We start from the raw sequence: 16379 nt of genomic DNA, 5'->3' as shown, positions 1-16379 counted from the left end.
GAGATCAAGTAGTAAACAAAGTCCTAAAAACAATGCGAATACATTTTCCGTAATTTGGAAGACAATGCCAAGAAGAACTCCAACAACAGCAAAATTCATGAGAAAAATAATCTCAAATTTCCTATGCAATAAAGTTTGGATTTTTGGTGAAATTAAGAGCCTGCAGTTCAAAGTGAATATTACTTTTCCACGAGTCACAGGAGAACTTATCTTGAAAAGAAGATGGGAACACTGCCTCTGGGAGTCAAGAGGTGATCTCTGTTCTGGACAGACTTATTTTTTAAATTACTCTTCTGAATTGCATAGAAGTTTGAAATGCTAGCCTGACCCATGGGAACTAAGCTAGTGCTGAAGCAAGGCAGGCAAGAGCACAGTCAGCAACTGTACTCTACTTTCTCAAATGCTCTGGGCTACTGAGTCAAGGGGGTGTGAGGCACGAGTGCGATACAGACACGACTGCTCAGAGGACTGCACCCTCTCTCCCACTGCGGGAGGTTTTTGACTTCTGCAGTCTCCTGACAGAACGAATACAGAGCAACCCTTGCACCTCCCCTGCTGTTATCAGCTCTGCCAAATACTAGAACTTCCTAAAAATATTGAAATCTACAGAATAGAAAACAGCCTGGCACCAGTTCCACAGAAAAAGATCTGGGATTGCAGTCGACCAAAACTACACAGACTTGTACTGCAAAAAACACTACACAGGCATGGCCTGTGAGACAGACAAGCGCTCGGCTGGAGGAAGGTCTCAACTGGCCACTTTGGACACTTAAGGGAAGATGTACTAATCAGCTGGGGAGATCTCAATGAATAACAAGAGCTACCAAAGGTTTAGAAAACATGACCTAGGAAGAAAGACTAACTTGTATGAGGAAAAGTTTTCTGATGTTTCAGCTGATTAGTCACCAAGAAAGGTAGTAGAACACCTGCTATTGCAGATAGCAATAGCATAGACATCTACTAGGAGTGACATCACTACAGCTTGTCCTCCCTAGGGCCCAGCAGATAGGTTAGATAGGTCCTTTCTAGCCCTACATTCGCTCATTATTGCAAAGATTTAGGTTATTATGTGAAAACTAATGTTAACAAAACCCATTTCATCATAGTATTCACCTCTGAAAGGTGAACTTCTAAAACTGCTAAAATAATTACTCTGTAACAAAATCTTCCTGAAAGTTTACCAGCCCAAGATACAAAAGCCTCAACCACAAGTTACCTGGGTGATTGGTGATACCAGGAAAAGACAAATGCATCTTTTTCAAGCTATTATTGTAAGCAAAGAATATTGTACACAGCAAGACACTCTGAGGAGGCTCCTCACAGCCCTACTCCCTACACAGGACTTCAAGTTATACATGCATGCGCTCAGACCCTGGGTGGCATAAAGCTTCAAAGCTTCCTCAAAAATGACATCAAATTACCACTCAAGTGGGTATGCTAATGCTGCAGATCTTAACAGACCATCCCAAATTAAGAGAATTACAGCTTTACACCAGCTGTAACATAAGCACTCTCAGAGCACATACAGTTTGATGTCAACTACTGAAGTCAGGACAATTTAACACACAGCAAAGAAAATCTAATTCTATTGTCCTAATGAAAACATCTAAGCATAATTCAGCTATGGATGGAAAGCTAATGATTTAGCAACTGTTTTAAGAATGTAAATGTTATTATGCCCTGCGGAATCATAGCTATTCACTAAAATTATACTTCTGTATCTACCTTTCCTTAAAAAGCTGTCCAAATGCCCTTAAGCTGTCTGGAAGGGAACACTGCATGCACAGTGTTATTCTCAGCAGTTTATGTCATATGTTCAGATATTTGGCATTTATTCACATATATCCTACGCAAGAGTCCCTGCCAAAGAGTGCCAGGACCACACTAGAGACATCTACAGTGGCTGGCCAGTCTCAAGAGACACTCGCAATTGTACCAAACACTGTAATTTCAGTGTTTTGAATGTACTCAACAGACGAGCAACACAAAGAATTAAAATGTGATGCCGTAATTTTCTAAACCAATACACACACTGTTGGCTCCCTCTGGTGCTAAGTATAACGTAGTGTTACATACTGAACTGCCAGAGAAGTAAGGCAATGACATAATCCTATTTTTTGGTACAGTAGGTGATAGACATTCCAGTAGTAAGTGTTACAGCAGCAGATTTCCTCTTACAGACAAAATCCTTAAGTCCTTATTCACAGCCTGTACCAACAGCTCTTATGTGAAGAAAGCATGACACATACCTTTAAGAAGTGCCATTGTGATCCTGTGCACACAACACACACCAGGCTCCCTCCCTCACACCGCATTTTCACTTCCTACAAGTATGGTCTCCAACCCATTTTTAAGAGCAGATTTAAAAACCAGTTTCAGGCTCAAATTCATTAAATCGTCAGAGATTCCTAGAGTAGTTTTAAAAAGCAAACCAAAACCGCTTTTAAACCAACCTATTTATGATACTTTGTTCATATACACTCAAAAATATGTATTTGTTATGCCAAACAGACTATACAAATCAAGTCAATTTTAACTAATTTATTACTAAATCTCCTGTTCAACACAGTGTATGGAATAAAGCCAGTTGTTCTACTCACAGATTCAAGTGGATGCTTGGGTCTTTAAAAATTTTATTCAGATCTTTGAATTTCTAGTGACACACCAAACTACTCAAGTATGATGATTTACGCTGTAAGCATTATTCCTTGAATAATTTTTAACGGCTATCTGAAATTTGCTTGCAGCTATTCCAAGCTGTTCGACTTCCGATGCAAAACAAGGAAGTTTAATAATCTAATCCAGAAGGGCTGGATTTGTGTTGCTTTTTTATCATTGTGTGGAAAGAAGGGAAGTAGGCAGCAGGTTTCTTTTTCCTCCTCCCATTTTTAACAAGATAAAGGTAGAACAGTGTAAGGATATTGCCCCATACAAAGCCTCCTTTTCCTACTTATCAACACATTTAATCAGTGCTATGCGGAACAAAGTGTGTGGTACAAAATGATGTTAATCTCCACCTCCTGGATTAGCGGGGCCTCAGTGCAGTTCCCAACCCAGAGTTTAACCTTAAAAAATGGGTAATGACCCTATGGTTGAAAGGGATGCTGGAGACAAGGGCAAGAGAAGGGTGTTCCCAATGTGCTGCTTTTCATCCAGCTGTTCCTTGAACCTGTCACCCAGGCTGGCTGCTATCCTGTTCCTCCGGTTTCCAGGCAGCAGGAACTTAACCCGTCTCTCCCAAGAGTTAAACAAGTCTTGCTGGCATCCTCCAGTTACCAGTTTGTAAATACAGCATGAGACATGACTTAAGAAGATGACACCTTTTAAAATTCCATAGGAGCCACAGGTACATAGGGCCTTCTGAGCAAACATCTACTATCAAACTCAAAAGAATTCCTGAAAGCATTAATTCTGTAATTTAACTACCACCATCCTAAATCCTAATTAACCACACTTTAGCAAACTTTATATAGTTAGTCTAGGTCACTATTCCCAAGTACATTCAATTTCTGAAAAGAAGTTTAAAGTAGTCTCAGGAAGACCAGGAGCTAGAAGACTTTGGTTTACTCCCAAGCATCATCTTGACTCTCAGTTCAAGGCCTTGTGTCCCCACATGTTACATATGGATACTACCACATTTTTGCTTAGTGACGTTTGATGCCTTGAAGCAAGCTATTATTCACACTTAAGTCTTATTAATACCCCATCTAATATGAAATGTAACACTAGTGCTTTATAATGGAGTTCTATTTCTAGAATTTTGAACAGCAGCTATGTACCATTTTCTCCATGAGTGAAAACAAAAATATTTCTATTTGTCATAGAAGACACTATGTCTTCTAAAAAAAAAAACAAAACCAAAAACACAACCTCTTGTTAAATATTTCTAAATATGCAACATCACTTTGTACTAATTTTAAATAATACAAACCATCTATTTTAAATAGTTTTACTTCATTTTAAAATACTAACTTTTAGGGCAAATATTTTGCCCAAATGGAAGCTCAATATTAAAAAAAAAAGAGCCTTTTCTGTGACATATTATTAGAATCATTCTAATTTACAACATGCTTAACTGTAACACCAAGTGTCTACTTAAAGGAAATGACTGTAACATCACTAAGTCGTCTTTCTTTTGCTTCAATAGATTCCAGAGTGTATTTTGCCTTTTCAGCTGAATGAAAAGGAATCATCTCAACCAGCTTCTGGTCAGAAATCCAGAAAGAAATGTGTTCAATATCATTAAGTCACATGAAAGTATGCCTCGTACAGAAGAAGAACCAGCACACTGCCACTGAATTATCAAAAATAGCTTTTCTTCCTCAACATGGACAGTATCAAGAACACTAGCAGACAACTAGGTTACAAACTGTCACTTCACCCTTGACTACAAACACATTTCCAGTGTGAGAAGAGTAACATGAACTGCCTTTAGTTGCCATTGTATAACAAGCCTTCCTGGAGAGTGTGGAGGATTACATGCTCAGCAGAGGCACCAAAGACAGCCCTTTGCCATCATAGGCAACATGCTTACAACTGCTGCTGAGCTTGGTACCTGAGAGGTGGGCTGCAGGTTATACAGCATTACTGCTGATATAGCAAGCCTGAAAAAAACACTGTAATTTAGACAGCCTTTAAGCAGTTGATCAAAAGGTTCTGACAGAAGAGATCTAAACAACAGTTAAGGATGTTTCCATTTTAACTGCTTATCCCCTTGGGAGATCACCACCTCTGCAGGGGAGCCGGCAGAGTGGGATGGTGTGCCCGTGCCTCAGCTGCTGCAGTTGGTTAACTCTGCCTACCATCTTCAGCTGCACAGGCAGGTAAACACACACTAATCTGCCACAAAAAATTGGGGAAGCTGGTGCCGACCTCCATCACTACAGTGCCAGCAGGGGTACTGGCCAGATTGCTAGAGGACAGAAAACACCTTAAACCACTGCAATGCCTTGCTCTGTTGCAATAAAGGAACAGATCTTGCACAAGCTTAATTCTCCTGGTCCTAAAGTAAATTATGCCCAAGTTGTCCATCTCCACCCATTTAAAGAGAGGAATTGTTAGATGGAATATAAAAGCATTCATAATGGATGCCTGACATTCCTGTGATCAGCACACACCTGCTTTACACAGTCCTCCTCATGCTGTGGAGCAAACTATCAAGAAGAGGGCACAACTATTTCAAGATCAGAACAACCACTCCTCTTTCAGCCAGGAGCCAAGAGTTTATTATTAAAACACAGATGAAGCCAAATGAGAATTACGTCAAATATAAAATGCTCTTCTTAAATGTCCTCCATCCAAATTCTGCAGCTCCTGTGTAAGCTTCATTAAGCTCATGCCCTTTATTAAAAGCACATTTTCCTCATTAAGGCTTCATTTTATCCAAACATCAAGAACTCCAGAAATTACTCCAGATATACCAGAAACTTAACAGCAGTGAGTTGCTGCCAAGGCCCATTTCAGATTGATAGCAATTTTAATAAGAAGCGATGTATTTATTGACATATAGATCCTGGATTTATTATTTTGTTATCTGAATAATTTTTATGAGCATTTGAATGGGATTTTACCACTGAATGTTACTGCAAAGGCCAATTTCTCAAAGCTTTATCAACTGGCTGCAAATATATTGCATTTCTGTACTTGTCATGGAAAAGCAAAATAAGTGCGATGCATTTTACCAAATTTCATCTTGCAAGTCACTTCCAAGACCTGTACAACCCCCCAGACTGCTAAGAAGCTAAGATGGGGAAGCCGACAGCAGAACTGGCTATTGGTCTCTCTCTCCCTCTTCCATTGCAGAGGCATTAAACTCATAAGTAAATTTCCAACTCTGTAAAAGACTTTTAGCCAGCAGACAGTCTTCTCTCCTAGCAAGGATTAGCTCCCACGTATTTGTACATAAATATGTGCTGGACTGGAATTCAACAGTTTTACTGAGTAAGCAGATCTCCTGAAAGCCAGTTTCAACATCATAGCTTTTGCGTCATCTAATCTAATCAATGCAGTAGAAGCAGGTCACTCACCGATCGATCACTATCTCCTTCTGTCTTAGCAGCCCCTCTTTAATTTTCATTAGAGATTCCCAGTTGCTGAAGTCCTGATAGCTGGTAGCTGGGTAACTTTGATGAGATGTTCCAGTTGGAACCTGCATAGAATAATTGTAGAATTAGCCTCCAAAACAGTAAAGGTAAATAATATCCTAGATAGTATGGCATTTACAAAGCAGTTTGTTGTTTCAGAAACCTAACAGTTGTTTCTCAGTTTAATTCAGATTTGTTTATATATAAACAATTGTATTTACAACAAGTTTCTTGAAACAAACTTCAATCCAGTGTCAGTGATTTAAAACTGAATTTATCTTTTCTCTACTAAAGAATCCCTAGCTCTGAAAGCAGTTTGAGGTGAAAAGCTTATTTAGAATTTAAGTACATAATTAAGACAAACGCCACAAAATGTTCATATCCTGCTGCAATTCTTGTAGTACTACAAACAAGATAACTTGATAGCTTCCGACCTGGTAACTGCGGGTAACAGTTACCATTCCTTTAACTTGTTTGACGCCCACCTGTAACTTTAGCATATGAGAAATTGCCCTACATGTGTATGCATTTAAAATAGAGAATATGGGAATACAATTCTGGTTAAATTCTAACTGCTTCCAAGAATAAAAATTTCACAAGTAACAGACTTCAGGCTTTCCATTCATCTTCACAAAAGCCAGGCTATGTGTCTCACAACAAACTGCGGATGACAGTTGAACTGAGTATGAACCAACAACATTATGGTTTGGGAGAAAAGTAAACAACTAACTGGGATGTTTAATCAAGAAAATTTTTATATTCAGAAGCTAAAAAGTATCACAAGTATTTGTATCAGGAATTCACATAAAGGAAGGTTTAAATTAGAACTTTTGTGATCAGACTGAGGGATCCCAGCACTGGCTGCCATTAGGTACCACCTAATCTTCCACCAGTTTTTTAATGACTGAAAAAAAGATTTCTCTTTTTATTACCTGGGAGGCATCCTGAACTATGTTGCCTTTTTATGGTTTTAGAAGAGAGCAGAAGGGGAAAAAAGTGAAAATATGGTTGTTTTTTTTTTTTTTTTTTTTTTAGTTCAAATAGATTTCAGGATATTTTTATTTGTATTGCTCTAAAATGTTTTAAATGTCATTTGAAATTACAATGAACTGTATTAAGACCAAGACATATCTTCAACAATTAAAATTAGGTAAACAACTGTCAAGCAGTCCAAGCTTCTGGTCAAAGCTTTACTGTGAATTGTAACACTCAATAGAGAGAATTCATTGCCTAAACCCCCATACCATGATGTGGTGAAGTCAGGGACCAGCTCCTGACAGGTGTGGTCTCTTCTGTAAGCTGAAAAAGTATTTTTTCTCCATTCAGTCTAGTTCAGTTCAATCCCTAGCTTGCCCATTGATAAAACGGACAGAAACACATTTTTCATCTTTTAATTTAGAACTTAAAACCAGATGTAAGATGACAAGACTTACTAGTTGTAAAATCTTTCAAGACTGTCACACACACCTCCCCCTCCCCAAGTCTAATTCATCGGCTTCAAGGAATATTTCCTTTGCTTAATAAAATGGATAGCTTCAATAGTAAAATTAGTTATGAATCATTAAAAAAAAAATTCAAAAGTTCTAGACAGTAAACACTTCATGCCAATTTCTGGCCAAAGACACACTGAAAATGTTGACTGTGTTCCTTGCCGGACAGTATCAAGTATTGCATCTTTATTGAAAAGACCATATTGACTGGATAAACAGTGCTTTTTGAGGAAAAGTAAAATGTGAAATAATATTAAAATCAGATTTTCTCTTAAAATGGTTCACTGATTTATGACTACGGTTAATATTTCTTATCCCATGCTCATTCATGATTATATCCCACAAGCAATAAAAAACACAGAAAACATTTGAAATTCTCTCGATTGCTGTGCCTAAGAAAAGTGCCTCATACTACTGCTTACTGAAGCATATTCTGGGTTTGAAAATTTTGTGGGAATTCAATTTGTCACATCTGCAATTTCTAGTAAGTCAATCCATTAAACCTATGCCTGTTCAAGGAAGTTATGTTATAGATGGCACTGCACCCTACTGTGAGGCAAGGAACGGCAAAGCTAAGTGCTACCTGGATTAAGATCTACCACCCACTTGTTAACATTTGCAATAGATTTAACAGTTGTCTTCCTTCATTTTTCATATAAAATGATCAATATTAGCATTAAAAAAATCCTACATCGGTGATATCACCGTGGCTTTTTTTGTGTGTGTGTTTGTTTGGCAGAGGTCTGATAGAACTTACAAAAGACACCAAGTCATGGTTCTTCCTGTAAGTAACACAAGTGCAGAGTCTTTAAGGATCAATGAATCTAAAATTAATTTTGCCTGGGTCACTCAATCCAGACTAGATAACTTCAAAATTGTCTTTGGTCCTTACAGAATACCTCAGGATTGTCACATATTGTTCCGTACTACAGTTATCTGGCTGAATTAACAGGCACCAGCACAAAACTCTATCAGTAAAGGTCTTAGTCGCACATGTCTTTGTCACTGTACTTTAAGTCATGAAATTTTTTTCCTTTGCTTCTCCCATTATATTGTTGAAGAATGCTTTTCTATATCCAGCTCAACACCATCACGCTACAGTCAAAAAAAAAGAGAAAGAAACAGTCCTTAATGCAGTTAGGATTAGACCCTTACTTTTCAGAGCCAGAAATTCCACCTCTACCCAAAAGAAACAACCCACAAGTGTTTGACATGGTAAACACAAAATATATGGCTTTATAAAGCCAAATCAATCCATCTACTGAGCAAGGTGAAGTTTGTCTTTAAGACTGAACTATAAAAAGGAAGATATTAAAAGATTACTATTGAAACCCATCTTAATTGAAAACATTTTGGAAGCCACCAGTGGTTTCACTAGCAAAATTCTTCAAAGCAAGATCATTACTTCGATCTAGCACCTTTGCAGACTTCATAGTTTGCACTAAAATTAGAAAGAAATGCTTCAACTTTAGTACAGTAAGTGACTATACAAGAAGTCAATTAAATATTAAGGCTGCTGAAAAGCAAGGCAATGAGTTCTGCAGAGTAGTATTTTTGTCAACTACATGCTAACGATAGTGTTGTGGTTTGGGGTTTTTTAATCTAAGATATAAGGCCTTCTTAGCTGACTGACCGAGATGCTTTCAGCTTTGGAATATATCACAGAATCACAGTGATTATCTAATATATCTAATATATCTAATATATATAATCTTTTGAAGTATATACGTGATGTATATACATATGTATCAACAAATAAAGTATTATTTTGTATTATAACTGTGTGCTTCAATTTGTCACTCTGAACAGATCAAAACAACAAAAAATATTTGTTTCTGATATCATGTTTCAGCCAATTTAAAAAAAAAAAAAAAAGAATACGCTAAAAATAATTCTCAGCACTTCCCAGAATAACAAGACACTTCACTCATATATGAGCACATGGTGTTGACTACTCCAAACAGCCTTCTAGCTGCTTTGAATGGTGTGGTAACACACAGGTGGTCCACTTGCATTTGAGTATTTTGTCTCCTAAGGACATCAAACCAAATAGTGAGAGCAAGATACACTTTTAGGACTCATACACAGAAAGCCATCCACAACTCCAAGTCCTCAACTTGAATCCTCCACAACTATGAAATAAAATACCAGCTTGAAACACACAGCATTCTTTTCCATCTGCCCTATAAAATACAACTATTTTTGTCGCCTGGCACCTCTTCCAAGAGTTCAGCCTTGGACTGAGAACATCTGTTCAGTTAAAACAGTATCCTTTGCACAGTGGCGTCCAAAGGTCCTCACTAGCTTGTTTTTTGACAAGGGCTTGGCCTTGACTTTCACGACCTGGCAAGCCTTCAAGTCACTGCTGAGGCACAGCTAGCTGCTGGGCAAAAAAAAAAAAAAAGAAATATAAAATATTTGTTGTACTAGCCTATATGCAAATATTTATTGCTGGAACACACATTGCTGACTGATTCCATCATGTTTCTTAACAGTGGGAAAATGATTTTTCTCTGGACTAGAGGGTAAAAACATTGGATAACTTAGGCTAATAACGGCTGGGTTTTTAATTGTGATAATTATAATTATCGTCTCCGAACATGTTCGTAGTTTCTGCCTGAAGCAGTTCACTGTCTCAGCACACAGAATAGCACAGTATTCCACGTAACATGCTGTATCACAAAGGTGGAATCCAAAAATGTCAAAATGATAGCTAATCTCAAAAAAGCAATGGATTTTAAAGGGTTGGGTTTTTTTCTGAAAGTTGCAGTTTAAATAATTTAGCACTGTCTATAATACAACTGTAAAGTTTTCACAGCCCATTACTAGCAGCTAGCAGAGTGCCAAAAGTTATGCTAAGTGAATGATCCCTTTTGGCCAACTGCTTGCACTGCCCTACGCTTTCATAAACCCCCCTCAGTATGTATCATTCTTCTCTTGCTTCATTTTACAGGCGTTCATTATTCAGGAGAAAGAGAATTCCTTGCATCCACAGCTAATCCAAAGGAAAGAATTGGGGCAACCAATGTCAGTAGGAGCGCAAACAGTTCCTCTTCTTTGACTGACAATGGAAGAAACAAATGTGAGTGTCCCCACTGGCTGTGCCTCAAGGACACGGCACTTGCCCTACCACCTCACTGGGCAATGAAGGAAAAAGAAGAGGTGGATGTGGCAGCAGTAAGCCCAAATGCACTATTATCACAGACATGACTCTTGCTCTTTGCTCCCCTGTGATGGGGAAAAGGATTAGCTCTGTAAAGACAGAGCAGCAGTCACAACGAGCTCTGCAACTGCTCCCTGCCCTGAGTAAGGAAAGAAGGATTTACCGTCCCTTCCTCCCCACCCAGATTTCTTCCTAACATCAGGCTGAGTGTTTCAGCTCACAACATCTCAATTAATTCAGACAATCCCAGAGGATCATCCATCTTCTTGCCAGTAAAACACGACGGGGCTGGTGGCTCTCATGCAGGAAAAGTGAGAGGAAGCTGCAATCATGGAATCAGGCCCTAATTTTAAATCACTTTAAAAGCAAGGCAAGGAATCATTTCTATAGAAAGAGACTGTGCCTTGCTGGAAAGCACTAGAAAGAACACAAAGAACCATTACAACAGATTCCCAGATGGGTAAAAACAAGGCTGTGGACTGATTCAGGAAATCCTGACTTGTGTCTGTATTTCACCCCTACTTACCTACCACTCCACTCTGCTCCATCTTTGCCATTTAGGGAAGTCCATGTTTCTGCTCAGCAGTATACAATCGCAGTAATTCTTGGCAGCAATACCTAGGCTGTAACACATTTTGCCATTCTTTCACAAATCTCCAGCAGTCATGGGGGAAAGAACATCTAATCATGCCCTTGCACCCTTATTCTAGCCCTGGTACACGTGGCATTCTTTGGGGAATTTTTAATGAGGAGGAGCATGTAATTGAAGTCAAAATTGAAACATCATCAAATTGTGAAGTACTGAGAAATACTATTGTATAGAAGTTAGCATTGCCAACAGTAAGTGGTGAAATCCAGCATAGGGAAAGGAAAAAAAGATCAATAAGGCTTAGAAAAAAATCTCAAACACATACTTTATACAGACATGCAACGTGCAAATTAATGTAAGAGGGACCACAAATAACAGGGAGAATTAACTTGACAGCAGTTCACAATTTAACCTGCCTGAAAATCAGCTTAATAGAAGTCTGGATATATGATATGTCAGGTCACAGAGAAAGGGGATGAGGGAAGAAATAAGACAGTGACTTTAAACAGCTCTTCCCATCTGGAAGAACATGTTCAGTTCTGGGCATCATACGACCAGAAAGTCACTGAAATAGTAATGTATGTTCAAAGAAGAGCAACTCTAATGATTAAAAAGCCTAGAAAGCATGATTTATGAGTAAAGAGCTAAATCCCACAAAGGCCTGAAATCAGCCAGCAAATACTTTGTTTCCTAGGCTGAGAGTCCATACAAACCAAGGTTGATGGAATGAAAACCAAGATATGACAGTCTGGGGTAAGAGTATCAGGAGGAAGAAAACCAAATCAAACCAAAAAAACAAACTAAAAAGGAGAAAAGTACCAAAAGCATTCTCACAAAAAAAGAAGATTCAGATTTAACATTCTAGGATCTACACTGAATAAAGTTTAGGAAGTAAGGGGCAAGCCAGCTCTTACCTGATGACACATTAGGACTTCTTCTCAGTGTTAGGGTTAAATTATGCTGGGACCAAGTACACGTGATTAAGGACAGAACTGACTACATTATGCCAAGAGGAGAATCATAGTTAGGTTCCAAGCTCATAGACTGAAACACAAGGTCAAAACTCATTTAAGAAATAGCTCACCTTAAAAATATATAGCCACAGTTGAACTACATGGATGCTACACAAAGGATTTCTACAGAATAAGCAGCCAGTGTGACATGCACTTTTATCCCAGTTTGCAGCAGCCCAAATTAGTGTTGGTAATTTGGGGTCTCAAAATCAGCTAAACAATACAACAAAAAAAGGACAATTCCCACCTCACCACCGTTTTCTTGTGGATTTTTTGCTGTTACAGAATCAGATCCATCCAGTTTGGCATTGCAGTATCATACCGGGCATTACAAAGCAAGCACATGAAGTCCTCCGCTAGTGCACTAATCCCCTCCTTCTCCTCCTTGCAGCCAGTGTTTAAAATTGCCATAATGAGCTGTTCTCTTCTGCAAGGGGGCCAGCATGTCTCTTTGGTTAGATGCATTATTGCATCTGTTGTATGACTTTTTATAGCTTTTCCAATAAAAAATTAAAATGCTAATGCTGGAGACAACTCCACCATCATCGTATCTTTTAGAAAGTGGAAATCTTTCAAAAAAGAAAAGAACCAACAGTAGCAGCATTAAAATGCCTCCTAAAAGCAGCACTCCCTCTAGCCATTAAACCTTTTTCAAGAACATTTGTCAAAGCCTCCTTCACAAATGAAATCCCCATTGCACACAAGGCATTACACGCTTTACTAGAGACCTCACGGACTTGACCCACATAAGCCAGGGAGGAATTTGACTGCCCTACAAGTTACTGTTACTTGTACATTTACTTGTTCCCCAGCATTGTTTACACTGCAGTTGAGGCTTCTGAACTTTATCAAGGTCAGGTTTGATAAGCACAAGAGAGGAAGACATGATCCCTTACCACAATAGCTTACGAATGAATTAAGAGCAAAGCATAGCAAGTACATGGTTGCTGGGATACTAAAAGAGATGGGAGAAAACAAATTGTAAGGTCAGGTATACTACTCACCACGAGGGGGGCGGGGAAGAGTTTTGCTACTGATGCCATAGTTACAGGAGTTTGATAGCAACTGCATAGTCACTTAAATGTGGCATAAATTTACACTGCTATCAAAGGGAGGGAGGGAGGCCTGTTCTCCTGCCCCTTCTCACCACTTCAAACATTCATACCTTTCAGCTCCTTTCTGACAGCCCTAGCCCTACACTCTCCCTCTATCCCATACACATGAAGGTTATTATATCTAGGTCAGGCTCCTATCAGATTCATAGTACAAGGCCATGTGAAATCTAGCGCTGGCACACACTGTTAAGTGGCAAAGCAGCATACGAGATGACACGTTTTGCAGTGGCACAGCTTTGTGCTGGATTACTATGAACACATAACCACAAGCTGAATTATCTCAACTCCAGACGGTGCCAAACCCTTCAAAAGTATTTTGGTGGACTGAATATTTTCTAAGCTTCTGAAAAAAATACTACTATGCAGTTGCTGTGACACTGTCAAGTTACCAGCCAAGACCTGGTGTTTACATATACAACCAGTTCAAGAAAAGGAACTTCCACATGAAGGTGGCATAAGAGAATAAAAACAGAAGTCTCCTACACTATTCTTGTCTTTCAAAATAGTCTGTGCTGGTTATCTGAATTAGGAGAGCTCACACAGGACCAGCAGCACAGTCCTAGCCTACAGTCAGAGACCGTATGTGTGAAAGATCTGTTCTTGCTGAGAATATGTATCCAGCAGGGGTTACTGAAAAAAACAGGAATATAACAGGGGATTAGTAAGGGAAGTGATACAGAATGCTGGCCACCACTTAACTGGCAAGATTTCATTCCCTCTAGCAGCTTTGGCGGTATTGTGCAAAAGTCTGAAACAACAAACTAAGAAGTCTCTGAAAAGACTTTGCAAGATCCCTACAGATGCATGTTGTTAGTGTGTGAAGCAAGAACAGTCTCATTACAAGAGACTGCAGCCCCGCTGCAGTCTTCTGTGACTTTCATCTCTGCCACCTTAAACTACTACGCTCTTAAAAGGGTGAAACTGGCATTCCCAGAGCTGCAGGCTTGATTATATACCCTCTTCTGCTTATCTTCCCAGGAACAATTACACTTCTCTTCCTTTTATGTGTTGTTATAACATTCCTCTATACTCCATGCAACACCAATATTATTTTTGTCAGAAATCCTTTCCATTTATATTCTGGCAAATGTTATGAACACAAAACACTTTTAGGTGCCACTTAACAGGACGTTAAAAGCAACAGTGCCTGGAATTTTCCACTGATAACAACTGGGTCTTTCCTAAGTATAGAAGCACTTGTTTTATTAAGTGTTCATTTTATCTTCCCATTACACTAAATTCAAATGATCTTTACTTAAAAAAAAAAAAAAAAAATTCTGGGGATGAAAGGGAACTTCCACAAGGAGAACACCTAACTGGGTGTGTTTGGTTTTTTTCCCCTTGAAGCTTTTAGTGACAGCTTTACTGTTAAATTGATTTTTTTTGTTTCCTATCCTGGCCTCGAAAGCAGCATGACCAAAAACGCGTCTACAGTTATTCAAAGCCCACTAAAAGACCATTGTTTTAAGTGCTGCACAAATGTAGGACATGTGTTATTCACTACAAAATTTTATGAACTGTACAAGTAAGACAGACATAGATTAGCGAAAAAGAATAGCTGGGAAGACAAGGTAAGTCACAAATCAATCACAAATGGAAGCACCCCTAAAACTAAAATACCTCAGTCATTTGCACTCAGGCATCCTCAACCAAGTACTGATTGTACATTGATGATATCTACAAATACCAGTTTACTAAGGGCCAGTGTTGATTGCTCATTCATTACTTATTACTTCTGCTCACAGACAAAAAAAAGAGTGGATGCAAAAAGTGACCTAGAAAGCAAGCAAAAAGGTGTCTATTTTTTGCCAGCCTGCACAAACTCTGCAAGGATGAGCAGAGCTGGCCATCAGTCCTGCAGAGAAATGGACAGGAGGCCTTGTATAACAAGAGGATAATGGAAAGGAAGTGCAACTTGAGTCAATATTGGGGTGGGGGGAGAAGAATACTTACTTGCTATGCAGTAATTGGAAAAGAAAATTTAGAAGACCCTAATAAGCAAAAAAACATCAGATTCTCTTAACAAAACATGCAAACATATTAAAAGAGAGGTAAGTCACTCTAAATTTAACATGAAGCGGGAGTATACATTTGGGGAAAACTGATGCTCTGCAAATTCTTTATCGAGGGTCCCAATTTTCCAAATGGAAGATCTCTAGATTCTGAGAAGGTTGTTGGCCCCTGAACCAGAAAACTGAGCCTCTCTTCTTCTGTGTTCCATTTGTTTAAGCTTTTCATGACTTTAAAAGAAACATGACTCATGAGTGTAATATTCACTAGATTTAACTGAAGTTAAAAAGAAGGAAAAAACTCCCACAAAAATAAAGCAGAAATATTCAAAAAAATTTTATTACAACAAACCTAGGTATGCACACAAATTCACAAAAGCACACTTTTATGGCAACCCAGAACTGTCCTCTGTGGGCACTTGCAGAGAGAATAGAGTCTAGCCAAACTACTTGAACCTCTGCATTTCAAGCTTTGCAGATGCAACTTCTGTACATCTTACAACTGAAATGACATGAGGAAGGAATTATTAGGTAATATACTGTTTTCCACTCCCTTTTAGGCTGATAAACCAAAATAGTAAGCAGAAATAAAGAACTCCCGCAACAACTCCCCACCTTTGTTCTTCTCCAGCTCTCATTACCATGAACACAGACTAAAAAAAGACAAGGAAAAAAGACAAGGATATTCTATAAACAGCAGCAAGTGGGGGATTTGGCAAATCCACCTTACTGCAGATTGGAAAAAAACAAGTTCTCTACAAAAACAGCCTCATGCAGAGTTCATAAGGTCTACGGATGTCAGAGCTCCTGTACTCATTTACATCCGTTGGTGACTACCTTGAAAAACTTCAGCAGATGGAAAAATTGGAGGCATACTCATCTTTTCTGCCCCCAGTGCAAGAATTCTCCCTTGGAGG

General features: G+C 38.7%; 1 protein-coding gene across 1 annotated transcript in view; it reads right to left on the bottom strand.

Moving 5' to 3' along the window:
* CEP85L (centrosomal protein 85kDa-like) overlaps positions 1-16379 on the bottom strand; it is a gene marked incomplete at its 3' end in the record, with an annotated part of 74543 nt that overhangs the window by 16306 nt on the left and 41858 nt on the right. Inside the window, exon 3 of the mRNA XM_010295193.1 lies at positions 6027-6148. Within this exon, the coding sequence (XP_010293495.1) occupies positions 6027-6148 (122 nt within the window). The remainder of the gene's footprint in view (positions 1-6026; positions 6149-16379) is intronic.

The sequence above is a fragment of the Phaethon lepturus genome, unplaced genomic scaffold, assembly GCF_000687285.1.
Source record: "Phaethon lepturus isolate BGI_N335 unplaced genomic scaffold, ASM68728v1 scaffold8279, whole genome shotgun sequence".
Lineage (NCBI taxonomy): Eukaryota > Metazoa > Chordata > Aves > Phaethontiformes > Phaethontidae > Phaethon > Phaethon lepturus.
Note: the sequence above shows the minus strand (reverse complement) of the source record. Positions and strands in the feature narration are given on the sequence as shown.